Here is a 19,316-nt window from a genome sequence, read left to right as displayed (position 1 = left end):
GACGTCTAGGACTTTTGTGCATTCTTGAGTGGCCAGCATCTGGTTAGGGCTACAGACAGTGGCTTCCAACATGGTTGTAAAGTCTGCTTCTGAATAGCTCCCAAACTGTGCAGGAAATCAACTCAGAAGGGTCCCTGTTATTTAATTACTAATCCCCTTTTAGATCCCCTCCTGACAGTTGCTCCTGCTAAGCTTCAGTTATTCGGAGTACCCTTTCGAACTGACCTCCCTTCCAACCCAGAGTTCTACACTGTGCTGGTAGTGTCTCCCCTGCTAGCATTTCCCTTCCCCAGTGCTGAACCCAGCTTAGGTTTGCCTCATTTCCTCTGTTGCCTCTGCTTGGACTTGGCTTCCACGGAGCTTCCAAAGACAACCCAGACATTTGTTAACCTGCTACACAGCAAGCACTTATCTTCCCTTTGTAGACGGGTTCAGTTTGAAAAAGTTTATTAGTGCTATTTGATTTTAATTTGCTGTTGTCTATCCAAATTGCCGCACAAAGGTATTAGAAAATCGGTGGAATTTGCACAGGAAATGTCAAAGTTAAACCCACTGGTTCATGAACTTCACATTTCATCTGAGTTGAGTTTTGGATCTCTAGATTAAGATGGTCCATGTCCACTTTCCCTCCAGCAGCACCCTTCCCCAACTTATCTGTGGCTTAACCGATGCGCACAGCTTGCTGAGCTCTAGAGATGATGATTTCAATGACTTCTGACTAGTTTCCCTTCTTTCGCTTTCTATAAACTTCAGGGCACCCAGTTACCCATGGGCTCACTTGGACCAAGATCTGTTTATCCATCAAATCTTGTCATTGGTAAACTTGTGAATTTGGTTCTGTGCCTCCTGGTTTTCCGATCTCTCCATTGTCTCACCCCTCTCTATTCCTTTAATCTCCTAGAACCCTACTCGCATCTGTTGTCCAACTCATCCTCAGGATTATTCTTAAATTCAATTGCTCCGTAACAGGTGACACATCGTTAGCTGCCAGTGTTTACCAATTCCTTCCCAAAAACCTACTTTCCTCCTTTATGATGTAAAACATTAAAGTTTTAAATCTACCTGTTCAACCCCACTCCTCAACACAATTGACACCGATCTTTTTCCCTTCATAAGGTCCCTGGGAAAGAAAGATACATCTAACTTAGTCATCACTGTTTGTGCAGTAGGACATGGAAGCAGGACCTTTAACCCATTGTGTCTGTGCTGCCTTTCTTGTACTGACTGTACCAATGTGACCAACGATTATGTCTATGCTATCTTTCTTGTACTCACCATACCAATGCTACCATATCGATGTGACTATTATGGCCATACCATTTCTTTTTCCATTGACCTTAGCAACGTGACCATACCATTGTGTCTATGCTCCCCCTCTTGTACTGACCATACCATTGTGACCATACAACTTTGTCTGCGCTGTTCTTCCTGTACTGGCCTTACCAATGCCATTTCCCAGCACTTGTCCAATCACCTTCTTTGCACTGGCAATTGGGGTTGCGATCTGGGGTTGGAGTCTAGGACCTGGGGATCAGGGTCCGGGGCTGAGAGGGTGAACAACTTTAAGTTCCTCGGTATACACATCACCGAGGATCTCACTTGGTCTGTACATACTGGCTCTGTGGTGAAAAAAGCGCAGCAGTGCCTCTTCCATCTCAGATGGTTGAAGAAGTTTGGCATGAGTCCCCAAATCCTGACGGCTTTCTACAGGGGCACAATTGAGAGCATCCTCGCTGCATCACTGTACTTCCCTCAAACGCAGGACTCCGCAGAGAGTGGTGCGGACAGCCCAGCGCATCTGTAGATGCAAACTTCCCAATATTCAGGACATTTACAGTAACAAGTGCGTAAAAAGGACCCGAGGCACCCCAACCACAAACTGTTCCAGTTGCTACCGTCCGGGAAATGGTACCGCAGCATTGAAACCAGGATTAACAGGCTCTGGGACAGCGTCTTCCACCAGGCCATCAGAATGATTAATTCACGCTGATATAATTGTATTTCTAAGCTATAGTGGCTATTCTGTTGTACATCTTACTGTACATACCATTTATTACAAATTACTACAATTTGCACATTGCACACTCAGGCGGAGATGTAGTGTAAAGATTTTTACTCTTCATGTATGTGAAGGATGTAAGAAATAAAGTCAAGTTAATTCACATGTTCAGCTAAATGCTTCTTAAATGCTGTGAGAGCCTCTGCCTTCACCACCCCCTCAGGCAGTACGTTCCAGATTCTCACCACACTCTGGGTGAAAATGTTTTCCCAGATCCCCAGTATTCCCCCTGGCATAAGCTAATACTTGAGTTTTTTTCCTGTTCTATAATTCATCAATGTTCACATAAATTTCCTCTTTCCTTTGAAGAGGTATATCAATGTAAGATAGAAACCATATCTGAAGTTATTGAAGTTTTCCAAAACAAAATTGATTCCAATTAAAGTTACCTACAGCAGAATTAGCTTCTACAACAAAGTGAGAGGAATGTAGAGACGTTATTCAGCACATCATTTTAAAGGTAGATTTATTAACAAAACACATTCTTATCAGCAAAAATGACCAGCATATTACTTTCATTTAAAATTGTTGTGTAAGCACCAGGATGCATGGTACGGAAAACGACAAGAGCTACAGTGGTTTTTGTTGAAAAACACAGAACAGCTGTCCTTTGTCAGCTAAGTATTCTGGCGTAGCCTGTCTGGTTTTAATTCCAGCAATTCTTCGGACTATTGTACATGATCAATATTACAGAGGGAGCTCTAAATGTGCCTAATGTACAAAAAAAGTATAAATCTTATAGGTATCAAAACGGAACAAGAAGATTAAAATGAAGACTCGTTTAGTTAAGACAAGTTTGCCAATGTGCAAAGATCGCAAAGCTAGCAAAGGCTTTGTGCACAATGTTGTCTTTCTTCCACAGAAGGGTTTGAGCATCAGTCGGGTTATCTTTTTGTCTTGAAATGCAATGACAACAGAGATTTCTTTCATAATGTTACAATGAGTATGCAGAAGATACCCACAACATGGGCAAGTCAGATCGATCAGCTTTTACAACATAGTCAATGACAAAAATAACAAGATCATTCTCTTTTGGAAGATTCTTCATGCTCACTACAGATCAACTGTACAATGTGCTGTATACATGAAATACTTTTCAATAGAATGCCTTCCGAACAGGAAAAAAAAGGGTGAATTATCTATGAATGTGTAACAGAAAACATCATTGCATTGTTTAATTCCAGTAGTTACATCACCACTGAAATAGTTCGGCTGTCTTATTCTGAACTTTGGAAAACTGTATCAAATCCACCAACAAAATTGAGATGATGGTTCAGTAGGCACCTGGAAATTCCCTGTGGCATCACAGCTACTGCTTAAGAACAAAGCTCTGATGGCACAGGATGAAACATGGAAATGATTTTGAAACCCCGACATTTAACATTTGGAAAGTTAAAGTTTAGGTGAAGTATAAATGGTAAAGTACTGACAAATAGCAATGCTTTTATACAACTGTTTCCAAACAGCTCATTATACATATGCTCCTTTGTAAACTGCCAGATCAACGTTCTGTAAACTGGTCTTGAAAAGTTCATTTTAAGTGCAGAATTGAACATGGGGACACACCGTAATCCATCTTTGACCATTAAACAGCACAGTTCAACACACGGGTTGGTGGCAATGGCTGAAAAAGTTGCCAGCGAATGTTTTCGAGTTGCACCGTTAATGTAAACAACATTTGGCCATTCAGTAGGGAGTTAGTCCAAAATATTCATCAAGACCTCAGAGAGGAAACCAAAATCTTTACAAAATTGCCATTGGAAAAAAGTGCTTTTCCTGCAATGCCAGGTTTACCTGCACCGCCAAGGTTGGTTGACTCAGGTTTCATGAACTGCAACGGCTTCCCCGAGGCTGGACTGATTAATAAAAACACACTTGGCCAATAGAAAAGCCAAATTCCTGAGTTTCTGCACCATTATTAAACACTGCCAAATCCCTCAGAGGGAGTAGGTCAACTTCATCGGTAGTGACTTCAAACTCAACTGTGTGAGGCCCAGAGTCATTCAACTGAAACAGAATAACAAGACATTAAAATTAGCCTATTGTTAAAATATTATAATAGTTATAATTGGGCAGAGAAATATAATATTTATACATATGATCAGAAACATGGAATAAATAACACATTAAATGAGAGTAAAACGACTTTTTTCAATCATACACGGGCAAGAATAGTTGGGGACTTCAACCAGGCTAGTTTGAAGAAAGCCCTACTCAATTACTCTCAGCATATAACCTGTAGCACCAGAGATCCCAACACACAAGACCACTGTTATATTAATATAAAGAGTGCCAACTTCTCCATGCCCAGGCTGTGTTTTGGTAAATCAGATCACTTGGCTGTCCTCCTACTTGCATACAGGCAGAGGCTAAGGAGCAAAGCTCCAGAGATTAGGACAACAAAGAGGTGGTCGTGGGAAGCTGCTACAGGATTGCTTCAAGTCAATGGACTGGGCCATATTCAAGGACTCATCTGTCGATCTGAACGAATACACCATTGTTGTCACAGACTTTATTAGAACAGTTGTAGACGAGTGTGTCCCCACAAAACCAGTCAGAGTCGTCCCCAACCAGAAGCCCTGGATGAACCATGTAATCTACAATCTGCTGAGGTCCAGCCAGGTCAGAGGCATTCAAGTCCGGTGACCAAGAAAGTTACAAGAAGTCCAGGTATGTTGTCCAGAAAGCCATCTCGTGGATGAAGTGGTAATTCTGGACTAAACTTGAAATAATGAAGGATGCTTGACAGTTGTGACAGGGCCTGAATACTACCACTTCTGACAAAATAAAATCAAGCAACACAGGCAATACAAGACTTTGCCTCCAGATGAGGTCAATGCCTTCTGTGCTCACTTTAATCATCAAAACATGGGGGATCCATCAAAAGCTCCCACGGCCCCTGATGGTCCTGTGATTTCAGTCTCTCAGGCTGACATGCGAGCAGCCTTCAGGAGGGTGAACCTACAGAAAGCATCAGCCCAGCAGGGTACCTGGCCAAGCACTAAAGACCTGTGCTGACCAACTGGCTGGAGTGTTCACTGAGATCTTTAACCTCTTACTTCAGCAGTGCGAGGCACCCCCCTGCTTCAAGCTGACTTCCCTTACCCTGATGCCTAAGAAGAATATGGTAACTTGCCTCAATGGCCATCATCCGATAGCACTCACTGTAATTCCACAGTAATGAAGTGTTTTGAGAGGTTGGTGATGAAACATATCATCTCCTGCCTGAGAAGCAACTTGGATCTGCTCCAATTTGCCTACCAGAGCAGATGCCATCTCATTGTCTCTCCAGTCAACTCTGAAACATCTGGAGAGCCAACATGCATCTCAGGATGCTCTTTATCATCTGTAGCTCAGCATTCAATATTATCATCCCTGAAAACTAATCAACAAGCTTCAAATCCTTGCCCTCAATAACTCCTTGTGCAATTGGATCCTCAGTCTGGATTAGCAACAAAATCTCCTCCACAATCTCCATCAGCACCGATGCACCACAAGGCTGTATGCTTAGCCCCTTGCTCTACTTGCTTTAAACTTATGACCGCGTGGCTAAGCACAGCTCCATATTCCATATTTGAGGTTGCTGAGGACACCACTGCCGTCAGCCAAATCAAAGGCGATGACGAATCAGCCTGTAGGAGAGAGACTGAAAATCTGTCTGAGTGGTGCCACGACAATAACCTCTTACTCTGTCAGCTGATCATTGACTTCAAGAGGAGGAAAGCAGAGACCCATGAACCAGTCCTCTTTGGAGGATCAGAGGTGAAGAGGATCAGCAACTGAGTACCTCTCCTGGGCTGGGCACATCGATGAAAGCACAGCAGCAGCTCTACGTTGAAGTTTGCGAAGATTCAGCATGGCATCTAAAACTTTGACAAACTTGGGTGTGTGGTGGAGAGCATATTGACTGGCTGCATCACAGGCTGGTACGGAAACACCAATGGCCTTGAACGGAAACTCCTACAAATAGTAGTGGATATGGGCCAGTCCCTCATGGGTAAAGCCTTCCCCACTATTGAGCACATCTACGTGAAGTGTTGTCGCTGGGACCACTCATCCCGAAGTCTGGTGCGGTTCCCACTACACCACCGGTCAGCTATGGTTATACATGTTCTCCCTGAGACCCCCATGGCTTTCAATCAGTTGCTAAAGATGTGCAAGTTAGTACCTTAATTGGGTAGTAACTTAAATTGCAGGTATGCAGGTCATTAACTTAAATTGCCTCTAGTGTGCAGATGAGAGTTAGAAGCTCAGAGAAGTTAATGGAGACATTGGAGAATAAAATGGGGTTAGGAAATGGATTGGTGTAAATTGGTGTTTAATGGTTGGTGCGGATTTAGTGGGCTGATTCTGGCTCTAACTCTGACTAATTACAGTAGATGGGCCAGCTTGTTCAAGATTTCCACATCTGCACATTACAACACGGGAACAAGCAGAAGATCAGACATCTGGTCCCTCAGCTTCACACCAGCCATGACTGACGTACGTAACACAAGCACATTCATTTGAATAGGGTTGCCAGCTTTAAATGAAAAATTATGTTTCTGTTTACTTATTTTATTGATTGTATGTTTTAAATTAATTTCTATCTTAATAAATTATTTTAAACAATTTTCATTTGATGTTGATCTGAATGATTTCCAATGTATTGAACAGCTTTTGGAATGGATTCAATGAGAGATGTTGGGAAGAAACTTCGAGGCTCTGACAGCAGGATGCCCTGGCTCTTGCGGGGACACACTGAGGAACACGGTCCAGCAGTCAAAATGTGTTAAAGATAGAAATGGACATTTAAAAAAAAAAGGCTTGTGACTTTGCCAGAAAATGCAGTAAACCCAAGGACAGGAAACATTCACGAACTCAGCTAAAAGAGGGCCAGGAAACTGATAAGGAGAAATAGAGAGCAAGAACATTTTAGTGAGAAACAAAAAAAAAGAAAATTGAAATTCTTCTATAGGTAGATAGATATATATCTAACTACTGTTCCCATGGCTCCCTTAAAGCCTGAAACAGGAGAAATATGATGGGATATGAAAAAATAGCAGAGACACTAAGCAGATATTTTGACTCCTGTCTTCATGGAAGTCACAGTGTAAACAGTGGAGGAGAGCAGATCCGGAGCAAATGGGGAGCCCAATAATAAACAAAAATAAGAGGAAATAGAGAGGCCGATAAGGGCGAAATCTCACTTTTATAGAACATAGAACATAGAAATTTACAACACATTGCAGGCCCTTCGGCCTTCAAAGTTGTGCCGACCATGTAACCTACTCTAGAGACTGCCTAGAATTACCCTACTGCATAGCCCTCAATTTTTCTAAGCTCCATGTACCTATCTAAGAGGCTCTTAAAAGACCATATTGTATCCATTCCACCATCACTGCTGGCAGTGCATTCCACGCACCACCACTCTCTGTGTGAAAAACTCACCTGACAACCCCTCAGTACCTATTTCCAAGCACCTTAAAACTATGCCCACTCGTGTTAGCCATTTCAGCACTGGGGAAAAAGCCTTTGGCTATCCACATGATCAATGCCCCTCATCATCTTATACACCTCAATACACTCTACCTTCATCAATGTGTTTTGTTACATCCTCAAATAATTCAATCAGGCTCGTAAGACATGATCTGCCTTTGACAAAGCCATGCTGACTATCCCTGATCAGATTTATGTCTCTCCAAATGCTCATCCAATGATCTTCAACAACCTGCCCACACTGAAGTCAGTCTGTCTGGTCTATAATTTCCTGGGTTATCTCTACTCCCTTTCTTGAACAAGGGAACAACATTTGTAACCCTACAGTCCTCTGGTACTTCTCCTGTCCCTATTGATGATGCAATGATCATCACAAGAAGCTCAGCAATCTCCTCCCTCGCTTCCCGCAGTAGCCTGGGGCATATCTCATCTGGTCCTGGTGACTTATCTAACTTAATGCTTTTCAAAAGCTCCAGCACATCCTTCTTCTTAATGTCTATATGCTCAAGCATTTCAGTCCACTGTATTACCCGGCATCCTAATGTTTTTAGAAAGGTGACTATGGAGAGAGTGGATACACTGTCACCTCCCAAAATTCCATCAATTCTAGAAATATTTTCACAAATTATTAGATAATAAAGGTAATCCAACCAGAGTCTAGTGGTTCTCAGACTTTTTTGGGTTATTCCCCCTTGGCTCCCAGACCATATTCCCAGTGCCCCCTCTCCCTTTCAGGAAATTACATAAAAACTATAAAGAATTTTGATTTACGATGCGCAGAGAATGAAAATAGGAACTGTAAATTCAAAGCAAAGATAAATAATTGTAAAAATTATTCAAATCTTATTTAAAGCTACAAATATTTACAAATTATTTCTGAATTTAATTTCAGTGCAAATGATTTTCATCAACAATTTTAGAGCATTCATTAGTAGACCAACTATTCAATACTTCACTGCTTTTCACTTTTCAATGAGGTGGATGGGTGCGGTGATATCAGCTTCTCAGCAACAAGCTGAATGTCACTCAGAAGGAGTCTCAGGTCCACATTTTGCAGTCTGTTTCATTGTGACTGGACTGAAACCATGCTCCGCTAAACATGATGTTTTAAAGGCAATAAGGAGCATTTAGAGGCAACACGAGTGAATCTGCAGGTGCTGGAAATAAATAAAAAACACGAAATGCTGGCAGAACTCAGCAAGCCAGACAGCATCTATGGGAGGAGGTAATAACGACGTTTCGGGCCGAAACCCTTCATCAGGAGGGGTTCATCAGAATGATAAAGGGCTACGGTCATCTACGGTCAAGATGAAGCCACACTCAGGTTGGAGGAACAACACCTTATATGACAAATAAGGTGTCATATGACACCTTGACAAAGGGCTGGCCACAGCTCCTAGCCGTCTCTACTTCAAAGACAGTGATGTTTCAGTATGATTGCACCTGTAGAACACGTGTAGCCATGGATGGGGTGGTGGGTTAGTCAGCAAGATGACACCCTATTGGTCTGTCATTGAAATCCGTGTAAAAACTATTAAAGATGCAGTCAATGTAAAATAATTACTTAAAACACACAAATAATTGAAGACATTAAAGTGAAAATACGAAGATAAAGTAAGTCAAAGAATGATACTTCTTTCCCCTTTGTCTGATAAACCGTAGACCCATAGTGCAGGGAAGTTTCACTAATAGACACATCCCACCCGTTACAGCTGTTGGCATGTCAGGGGAAAGGGAGGTCCACAATGTAATTGCTGAACCATCTCATTTGAAGTCAGCTAAGACCATACAGTAAAAAAATCAAATTGTCATTTAAGTTAAGTGGAGTCCTGGCCGCTGTTGTCCTCGTCGATAACCCAGACCAGTATTCAGAGTGCATTCTGTCACTCGTTGTGGAGCCGGCTGGTGGCATCAGCGCTGGACTTCGGGGCGAGAGGTCCGGCCAGCTCCATCTCCACACTCTCCATCCGTGCCTGGGTTGAGAGTCGAGCTAGCAACTCAACCTCATAAAAAAAACCTGGAGAGGGATGGGCTCTGCCAGGTTTCAGATGCCCAAGACACGCCGTACGATGAGCAATGGCCAAAAAAGATCAGTGCAAAAGGCTTGTAATGAGGGCTCCACAGGAGTTACACACACACACACACACACACACACACACACACACACACACACACACACTCACTCACACACACACTCACACACACACACACACTCACACTCACTCACACACACACACACACTCACACACACACACACACTCACACACACACTCACACTCACACTCACTCGTTGTGGGATTGCGAATACCTTGACTCCCACAGCAGGAAATCAGTCCATGGGAATCTATATTGATCTTAGACCCATCAAGTCCTCGTCTACTTTTATTGCTTCATTCTTCTTGAGCGGTGCAGTTAACAAGTGAAACTCAAGGAGAAACAGATCACTTTCTACGTTGAAATTTTTGTTTCTTCCGTGACTTATTTCATTGATGTTTGACATGTGGTGAAGAAAGTCTGATTAATAAAATACCAAAAACTTACCAAGCATCCATCAGAGTTGATTGTGAATCCTTTGTATCCATTGTATATTTTCTTTCGATTGTCCCCCATGAACTGAATAGTTCTGTGGTCTTTTCTGAATGAATTAAGGCCTGGATTACACTTGTAGGTTATTTTTTGGCTGGCATACGTACTGTGAAGTTTTAACAAACGAAGCTGTACAATATTCACTCCAGGATATTCAAACTGTGAACATAAATTCAAAGCAAGGTGTGGACAATATAAGTCTAGAAATTAAACGTCTGGCACACTGATATTTCTGGAAATTTTTTAAACAATATTTTAAATCTTGGATTGTAAAGTTATCTCACCAAGAATCCTCCCTCAGTAGAGCTGAACCATTGGTATGTACTTTTCTTTGAATATTCTTTGAACCATCCTTTTGGAGGTACCTGGACAATATGTTGAAAGTGATAGGATTCATGTAAAGATTTTTTCTTTTTAAAAAGAAAGCCAAAAAGGAACAGAATAGTTTGCCACCTGCAAGCCAATTTCCTCCAACGTGGAACCAATAGAGTTGGCCTTTCCAGACCTCACATGCTCTTTGAAACATCCCACTCCCAAACACTTGTCCAGCCTTGCATAACTTCCCTTTTGAAGTACTTATCGAATTCCCTTCAGAAATCTGACACTGACTCTGCTCCCAGCACTCTGTTCTGCCAGAACAATGTACACAGCACAGGTATTTATTTGCACCTCCTCACACATTTGCTTTGCCACCCATCACAAACCTACGTCTTGTTCACAGTCCTTCCGCCCGGAGGATCAGCTGATCAAAGCCCCTTGCAATATTCAGTATCTTTCGTACTCACCTGAACCTTCTCCCCTCGAAGCAGGAGAACCCCAGCTCCTCTGCTTTCTCAGTGACAGCCTGAATACTTGTCTGGTACCTGCCATCTTATTTCCCTTGACCACGTTGCCTTTAGTCTGGGAATGGAATTCCATCTGTTTGCTTTGCCCACCGCAGTGATGTCCAGAATAGCTTAAGGATGTCATACGGTATAATTCCGATACTGGAACTATGCTGCAATATTGCTAACACGAGGAAATCTGCAGATGCTGAAAATTCAAACAACAACACACACAAAAGGGTCCTGATGAAGGGTCTCGGCTCGAAACGTTGACAGCGCTTCTCCCTATAGATGCTGCCTGGCCTGCTGTGTTCCACCAGCATTTTGTGTGTGTTGTTGTCTGTAATATTGCTGTCCAGATTTAGGGAGGTGTTCTATGTGCCAGATATTACTGCTGATAGAAGAATTCAGCTTTCCTTCAATTTGTTGCAGGATTTTGACCTGAAATATTGATAACTCCTTAGAACCCCTTCCCTATAGTACTGCTCAACCTACAGAGCAGATTGCTTTTTGCTGTTTCCTCCAGCTTATCCAGATGAAGAACAATCTACCCCTAAATAATGAACTCTGCAACCATAATCATTGTGCAATCACTAATGGACAGGAGATAGCTCCTGCTCTATGATGGAATAACAACACAATCTATCATCCGATCTTTATCTGCTCAGCTTGCAGTACCTCATTTTCCTTGGTTGGCAAACACGTAGCTCCATCAGCTGTAAAATTGCAGAACACCAGAAGAGCATCATAAGGACAGCCCTGATTGGGGTCAATGTAATAGAAACCTAACAAAAAAATTCAAAGAAAATATTATTCAAATTTTGTTTTTGCCTGATCATTTTTTATGAATGGAAAGCAAAAATTTTCACTTTCAAAGACTTGCAATTGGTAGATATTGGTTTATTGTTGTCGCATATATTGAGGTACAGTGTAAAACTTTTCTTCCATGCTGTTTATATAGATTGGTTAATTACACAGTGCATTGAGGTAGAACAAGGTAAAGCAATAACAGAATGAAGGATAAAGTGTAACACCCTCAGAGAAATTGCCGTGCAGGTAAAAAATAAAATGCAAGATCATAATGAGGTCAAGACTCCATATATTATGCTAGATAACCATTCAAGTCTTATAATAGTGGGTTAGAAGCTGTTCTTGAGCCTGGTGGTTTGTACTTTCAGGCTTTTGTATCTTTTCCCTGATGGAAGAAGGGAGAAGAGAGAATATCTGGGGTTGGTGGGGTCTTTGATTATGCAGACTGTCTTATGGAGGCTGCCAAACATTTAGACAGATTCCGTATGGCCTACTTATAGGATAGAAGCTGAGAAACTGGCAGCAAATAGATAGCAGTGGACAAAACTGTCCATAATGTAGTTCAATCTAGAACTGCTGTAAAAGACAAGGTGCCACAAGCCACAAAGTTCATGCCCAACATTACGGACCTCGTCCTGTACAGCCATCTGAGCTGTCTTACACTTAACATCCGGAGCACCCCTTTAAGTGGCACAAGAACCGAGGGTTGTAGTCACTTATTGATAAAGAGACAATGAATAATATAAGAAATGTGAATCGGCCACATTGCCTCTCCAGCAAACTCCATCATCTAATAGAAAACATCACTGCTGGTCTGACACAGGTCATCATTTCAATCTCCTCTTTATACCCCATAACCCTCAAACTCCCCAAGACAAGCATCTGCCTGTTTCAAAGCCACAGGTCCACAGCTCCCTGGGGGCAGCAGAATTCTAAAGAATCCTTTGGAGAAGAAATGGTACATTACCCATTGCTCGTTCTGGAGCCTTGTTCCAACAACAGATCCCACCTCATGAAGATTTTCAGTGCCCCCCCCCCCCCCCGGACTAATGGACCAGTCAGTTATTGAGGAGGGTATGAGGGAGTTGGGGCCTCAACACCGTTCTACGAGTGCAGTCAGCTGCTCGAGCTGCACAGCAACCCCCCCCCCCCCCCCCCACACACACACACAGAGTTGATCGGGGAGCCAGGCTCCTTATGGAAGACTGAGCTCTGGAGCTACTCTGGAATGAAGAGCTTGTCCCGGACATAGGGACCAATGGTTCTCAGGAATTGAAGATCGGTACCATTATACGAAGAATTCCTAAGGGCTTGTCTGAAGGCAGTTGATGAATGAATCACCCTAAGTGTTTTGGTGCAAAGTTGAAACACGAGAATCATCGATAACAACACGGATAACTGCAGCAGTCGCTCTAGGCTGGTAAATATAAATACCCTTGCAGGAAGCCTCTTAGGGATCCATTCTATCACTTCTAGGTAAGAAGTCAGAGTTTCAAGATCTCTCTGTACATTTACGGATTTGTAGATCTAACAGCAGAGAAGTCAAATCAAGTCACTTTTATTGTCATTTCGACCATAACCGCTGGTACAGTACACAGTAAAAATGAGACAATGTTTTTTCGGGACCATGGTGTTACATGACACAGTACAAAAACTAGACTGAACTACGTAAAAAAAACAGAGAAAGCTACACTAGACTACAGACCTACACAGGACTGCGTAAAGTGTACAAAAACTGCAGGCATTACAATAAATAATAAACTGGACAATAGGGCAGTAAGGTGTCAGTCCGGTCTCTGGGTATTGAGGAGTCTGATAGCTTCGGGGAAGAAACTGTTACATAGTCTGATCGTGAGAGCCCGAATGCTTCGGAGCCTTTTCCCAGACAGCAGGAGGGAGAAGAGATTGTATGAGGGGTGCATGGGGTCCTTCATAATGCTGTTTGCTTTGCGGATGCAGCGTGTAGTGTAAGTGTCCGTGATGGCGGGAAGAGAGACCCCGATGATCTTCTCAGCTGACCTCACTATCCGCTGCAGGGTCTTGTGATCTGAGACGGTGCAATTTCCGAACCAGGCAGTGATGCAGCTGCTCAGGATGCTGTCAATACAACCCCTGTAGAATGTGATGAGGATGGGGGGTGGGAGACAGGAAACAGGCTTTTCAGCCCAACTGATCCCTGCCAACCAAGATTCCCACCTAAGCTAGCTCCATTTGCCCTCATTTGGCCCATATCCCTCGATTCATGTACTTATCTGAGGTACGTTTAAATGTTTATGTACCTGCCTCAACCATTTTCTTTGGCAGCTCATTCCATATACTGATCACTCTGGGTGAAAAAGTTGCACCGCAGGTTCTTATTATGCCTTCCAGTTCTTAGTTCCCCAACTCTGGGGAAATAGCAGTGTGCATTCATGTTTATATACACCTCTATGAGATCCCTCCTCAATGGACAAAGTGACAACCTGCTCAACTTCTCTCCAGAGCTCAGCCTCTCGTGCCCTGGCGACATCCGTGTAAACCATTTCGTCACTCTTTCCAGTTTAATGACACCTTTCATATAGCAGGGTGACCAAAACCAAACACAATATTCCAAATGCAACCTCACTAATGTTTTGTACACGTGTGCCATAACATCTCAACTTTGATACCCAATACACTGACTGATGAAGCCTTTGTCAATACCCTGTCTGCTTATGACACACTTTCAGGGAAGTATATACATATATTCCTCTGTTTTACAGCACTTCCCAGGACCCTACCATTCACTATGAAAGTCCTATCCTCAGCTGTCTTTTCAGCTTTCACATCCAATTAAACTCCACTTGCCACCTCACTTACCCAGCTGATCAATATATTTCTGTAAACCCTGATAACAATCTCCACTGTCTAATGCACCAGGCCACTCGTTTCGGTGAGGCAGCGCAAAGTTTTGAAAGAGCTTGGGGCCTTTCGGAACTTCTCAGCTGGCTTCAGTCATCGAAATTTTTTAGGCAATTGGCAAAGACAAGTAAAGAGGTCAGGTTTAAATGGAGCAGTTCTTGTGTGAGTGGTCATTGTTTGAGTGGGACAGTGTTAGTGTGGTTAACTAGAGGTTTCTGCTCAAGAGGCTTAGATGACACGAGGAAAGGCTAAGGGAAATTTCGGACAAGTTTCTTTACTCCTTTGTCCATTAGTGCATAACTAGCGCATTGAGAGTGGGTCCAGGGTCAGTAGTGTTTCCTTCAGAAGGACCTCCAGTCTCCCTGATAACTACATCAGCATAAGCTGCAGCTCCTTACAAACTGTGTTAGAGAACTGGAGCTCCAGCATGATGAGGAGAATGAGGAGGTGATAGATAGGAGCTATAGAATCAGTTGTATCAGTATTACGGTGGAGTAAAGTGAACTACAGAAGAATGAGAAAGGAGCTGGCCAAAGCTGATTGGAAGGGAACACTAGCAGAGTGATGGCAGAATAGAATGGCTGGAGTTTCTGGGAGCAATTCAGAAGGCACATGATTGAATCATCCTAGAGTTGAGGAAAGCTCAAAGTTCAAAGTAAATTTATTATAAAAGTGCATATATGTATGTCACCATATACAACCCTGAGATTCATTTTCTTGTGGGAAGCATTTTAAAGTTATAATGATGCAACCATGGCTGACAAGGAAATTCAAAGCAGCATTAAAGGAAAGGAAAGAGCATACAATGTAGCAAAATTAGTGGGAAGCTAAAGGAATCAAAAGCTTTAATAAACAGAAGGCAATGAAAAAAGCAATAAGGAGAGAAAAATGAAATGTGAAGGTAAACTAGCCAATAATAGAAAAGAAATATCAAGTTTTATTCAGATATATGAAGAGTAAAAGAGAGGCAAGAGCGGATATCCGAAAGCTAGAAAATTATGTTGGCGAGGTAGTAATGGGAGACAAGGAAATGGCAGACAAACTCACTAAGTATTTTGCACCAATGGAAGAGAACAGCAATATGCCACACACTCGAGAGGATCAGGGGGCAAAAGTGAGAGTAGTTGCTGTTATTAAGGAGAAGATGGTTGGGAAGCTGGAAGGTCTGATGGTAGATAAGTCACCTGCACCAGATGGACTCCATCCAGGGTTCAGAAAGAGAAACTGGAGACATTAGTAGTGACATTTCAAGAATCAATAGACTCTGAAATGGTACTGGATGAACGGAAAATTGCAAATGTCACTCTGCTGTTTAAGAAGGGAGAGAGGCAAAAGATAGGAAATTATAGGCCAGTTAGCCTAAGTTTAATGGATGGCAAGATGTTGGAGACCATTATTAAAGATGAGGTTTTGGGGTACTTGGAGACATGTAATCAAATAGCCCAAAGTCACTAAGGTTTCTTTAAGGCAAAATCTTGCCTGACAAATCTGTTGGAATTCTTTGAGGAAATGACAGGAAGGATAGAGGAAGGAGAGTTAGTTAGAAACATAGAAAACTTACAGCACAATACAGGCTCTTCAGCCCACAAAGCTGTGCCAAACATGTCCCTACCTTAGAAATTACTAGGCTTACCTATAGTCCTCTATTTTACTAAGCTCCATATACCTGTCCAGAAGTCTCTTAAAAGACCCTATCGTATCCACCTCCACCACCATTGCTGGCAGCCCATTCCACACACTCACCACTCTCTGAGTAAAAAACTTACCCCTGACATCTCCTCTGTACCTACTCCCGAACACCTTAAACCTGTGCCCTCTTGTGGCAACCATTACAGCCCTGGGGAAAAGCCTCTGACTATCCACAAGATCAATGCCTCTCATCAACTTATACACCTCTATCAGGTCACCTCTCATTCTCCGTTGCTCCAAGAAGAAAAGGCTGAGTTCACTCAACCTATTCTCATAAGGCATGCTCCCCAATCCAGGCAACATCCTTGTAAATCTCCTCTGCACCCTTTCTATGGCTTCCACATCCTTCCTGTAGTGAGGCGACCAGAACTGAGCACAATACTCCAAGTGGGGTCTGACCAGGGTCCTATATAGCTGCAACATTACCTCTCGGGCTCCTAAATTTATTTCCATGATTGATGAAGGCCAATACACCATATGCCTTCTTAACCACAGAGTCAGCGTGCATAGCTGCTTTGAGTGTCCAATGGACTCGGACCTCAAGATCCCTCTGATCCTCCACACTGCCAAGAGTCTTACCATTAATACTATATTCTGCGATCATATTTGACCTACCAAAATGAACCACTTCACACTTATCTGGGTTGAACTCCATCTGCCACTTCTCAGCCCAGTTTTGCTTCCTATCAATGTCCCGCTATAAACTCTGACAGCCCTCCACACTATCCACAGCACCTCCAACCTTTGTGTCATCAGCAAACTTACTAACTCATCCCTCCACTTCCTCATTCAGGTCATTTATAAAAATCACAAAGAGTAGGGGTCCCAGAACAGATCCCTGAGGCACTCCACTGGTGACAAACCTCCATGCAGAATATGACCTGTCTACAACCACTCTTTGCCTTCTGCCGGCAAGCCAGTTCTGGATCCTCAAGGCAATGTCCCCTTGGATCCCATGCCTCCTTACTTTTTCAATAAGCCTTGCATGGGGTACCTTATCAAATCCCTTGCTGAAATCCATACACAGTACATCCACTGCTCCTCCTTCAATAATGTGTTTAGTCAGATCCTCAAAAAATTCAATCAGGCTCGTAAAGCACGACCTGCCTTTGACAAAGCCATGCTGACTACTCCTAATCATATTATACCTCTCCAAATGTACATAAATCCTGCCTCTCGGGATCTTCTCCATCAGCTTACCAACCACTGAGGTAAGACTCACTGGTCTATAATTTTGATGTTGTTCACTTTGGTTCTCAGAAGGCTTTAACAAGGTGCCGCACACAAGGCTGTTAAACAAGACAGGAGCCCATGCTATTACAGGAAATATACTAGCATGGATGGAAGATTGGAAGGAGGTAAAGAGTGGGAATAAAGGGGACATTTTCTGGTTGGCTGCTGGTGACTAGTAGTGTTCCATAGCAGTTGATGTTGGAACTGCTCCTTTTCCTGTTATATGTCAATGATTTGGATGATGGTATTAATGGCTTTGTGGCTATGTTTGTGAATGATACAAAGATAGGTGGAGGAGTAGGTAGGTTTGAGGACATAGGGAGTCTACAGAAGGACTTGGACAGATTAGGAAAATGGCCAAAGAAGTGGCTGATGGCATACAGTGTAGGGAAGTGTACAGTCATGCACGTTGATAGAAGGAATAAAGGCGTATACTGTTTTCCAAATGGGGAGCAAATTCAGAAATCAGAGGTACAAAGAGATGGGAGTCCTTGTCCAGAACACCCTAAAGGTTAACTTGCAGGTTGAGTTAGTGGTGAGAGAGGTTAATACAATGTTATTTCGAGAGGACTAGAATATAAAAGCAAGGATGTAATGTTAAGGCTTTATATGGCACTTGTCGGACCACACTTGGAGTATTTTTGAGCAGTTTTGGGCCCCTTATCTAAAAATGGATGAGCTGGCATTGGCGAAGGCCCAGAGGACATTCTCACATGCGATCCCAGGAATGAGGAGCTTTAGTTGGGTCTGGGCCTGTACTCGCTGAAACTTAAAAGAATAAGGGGTGTATCTCATTGAAAGCTATTGAATATTGAAATGTCTAAATAGAATGGACATGGAGATGATGTTTTCTACGGTCTAGGATTAGAGGGCACAGCCTTAAAATGGAAGGACATCCCTTTAGAACAGAGATTGAGAGGAATTTCTTTAGTCAGAGGGTGGTGAATCTGTGGAATTCATTGCCAGAGATGGCTGTGGAGGCCAAGTTATTGGGCATATTTAAAGTAGAGTTTGATGGGTTCTTGATTAGTAAGGGCACCAAATGTTATGGGGGAGAAGGCAGGTGAGGGAAAGTGAACCAGCTATGATGGAATGGCGGGGATGACTCCATAGCGAATAGCCTAATTCTTCCCCTATACGGACGGCGGTCTTACAGAAATATGCTGTGGACTGTTGAGCCATCGAGGGCCACACCCCTTGAAGTGGGAGATGGCACGTGTTCAACTACAAACAGGAGGGGCACACAGGGAAAAGTGGCCTGAATCCCAACACTGGTCCTTACCATCACGGAGCTGGGGCTGACACAGCTGTAGTTCCTTGCAGGTTGTGGCAGGGTTGGCCTTGGTTCCAGTGGGTGGGGCCACTATATGCCGAATCTCCATATTTAAAGCTTCCAAAGCCTTCCATATGCTCCTGGAATCCAAGCCACGGGTTTTGTTCATCATCAGCTGTCAGAAGAGACAAACGCAAAAGCACAGAATATTTATATGTTTCCTTATCTCAGGAGCATTACAAGGGTTCAGCTCTTGCATAACACTTCTCAATGCCTTTGGAGGGGTGCAATTTTTAACGGAAGCTCGTATGGAAACAGAATGTGCCAAATCCCTGCTGTGACTCCCTAGATGTATGGCTTCAGCCACAAGACATGGGAGGACAATAACTGCCTGTACTTCGTCGAGATTGTGCAGATCACTAGCATCACCTACCTGTGAACTGTGTCACCCGAGCTTGTGAGGCACTGGCAACTGTGAAGTCAT

At 43.0% G+C, this 19,316-nt stretch overlaps 1 protein-coding gene across 1 annotated transcript in view; it reads right to left on the bottom strand.

Moving 5' to 3' along the window:
- Nucleotides 1-2,496: 2,496 nt before the first annotated feature.
- The window catches only part of LOC140730960 (uncharacterized), a 405,020-nt gene continuing 388,200 nt past the window's right edge, over nt 2,497-19,316 (bottom strand). Inside the window, exons 63-67 of the mRNA XM_073052071.1 lie at nt 18,842-19,007; nt 11,626-11,732; nt 10,408-10,488; nt 10,079-10,282; nt 2,497-4,066 (exon numbers count right to left, since the gene is read on the bottom strand). Of these exons, the coding sequence (XP_072908172.1) occupies nt 3,920-4,066; nt 10,079-10,282; nt 10,408-10,488; nt 11,626-11,732; nt 18,842-19,007 (705 nt within the window). The 3' untranslated portion in view covers nt 2,497-3,919. The remainder of the gene's footprint in view (nt 4,067-10,078; nt 10,283-10,407; nt 10,489-11,625; nt 11,733-18,841; nt 19,008-19,316) is intronic.

The sequence above is a fragment of the Hemitrygon akajei genome, chromosome 7 (assembly GCF_048418815.1).
Source record: "Hemitrygon akajei chromosome 7, sHemAka1.3, whole genome shotgun sequence".
In the NCBI taxonomy this organism is placed as follows: domain Eukaryota; kingdom Metazoa; phylum Chordata; class Chondrichthyes; order Myliobatiformes; family Dasyatidae; genus Hemitrygon; species Hemitrygon akajei.
Note: the sequence above shows the minus strand (reverse complement) of the source record. Positions and strands in the feature narration are given on the sequence as shown.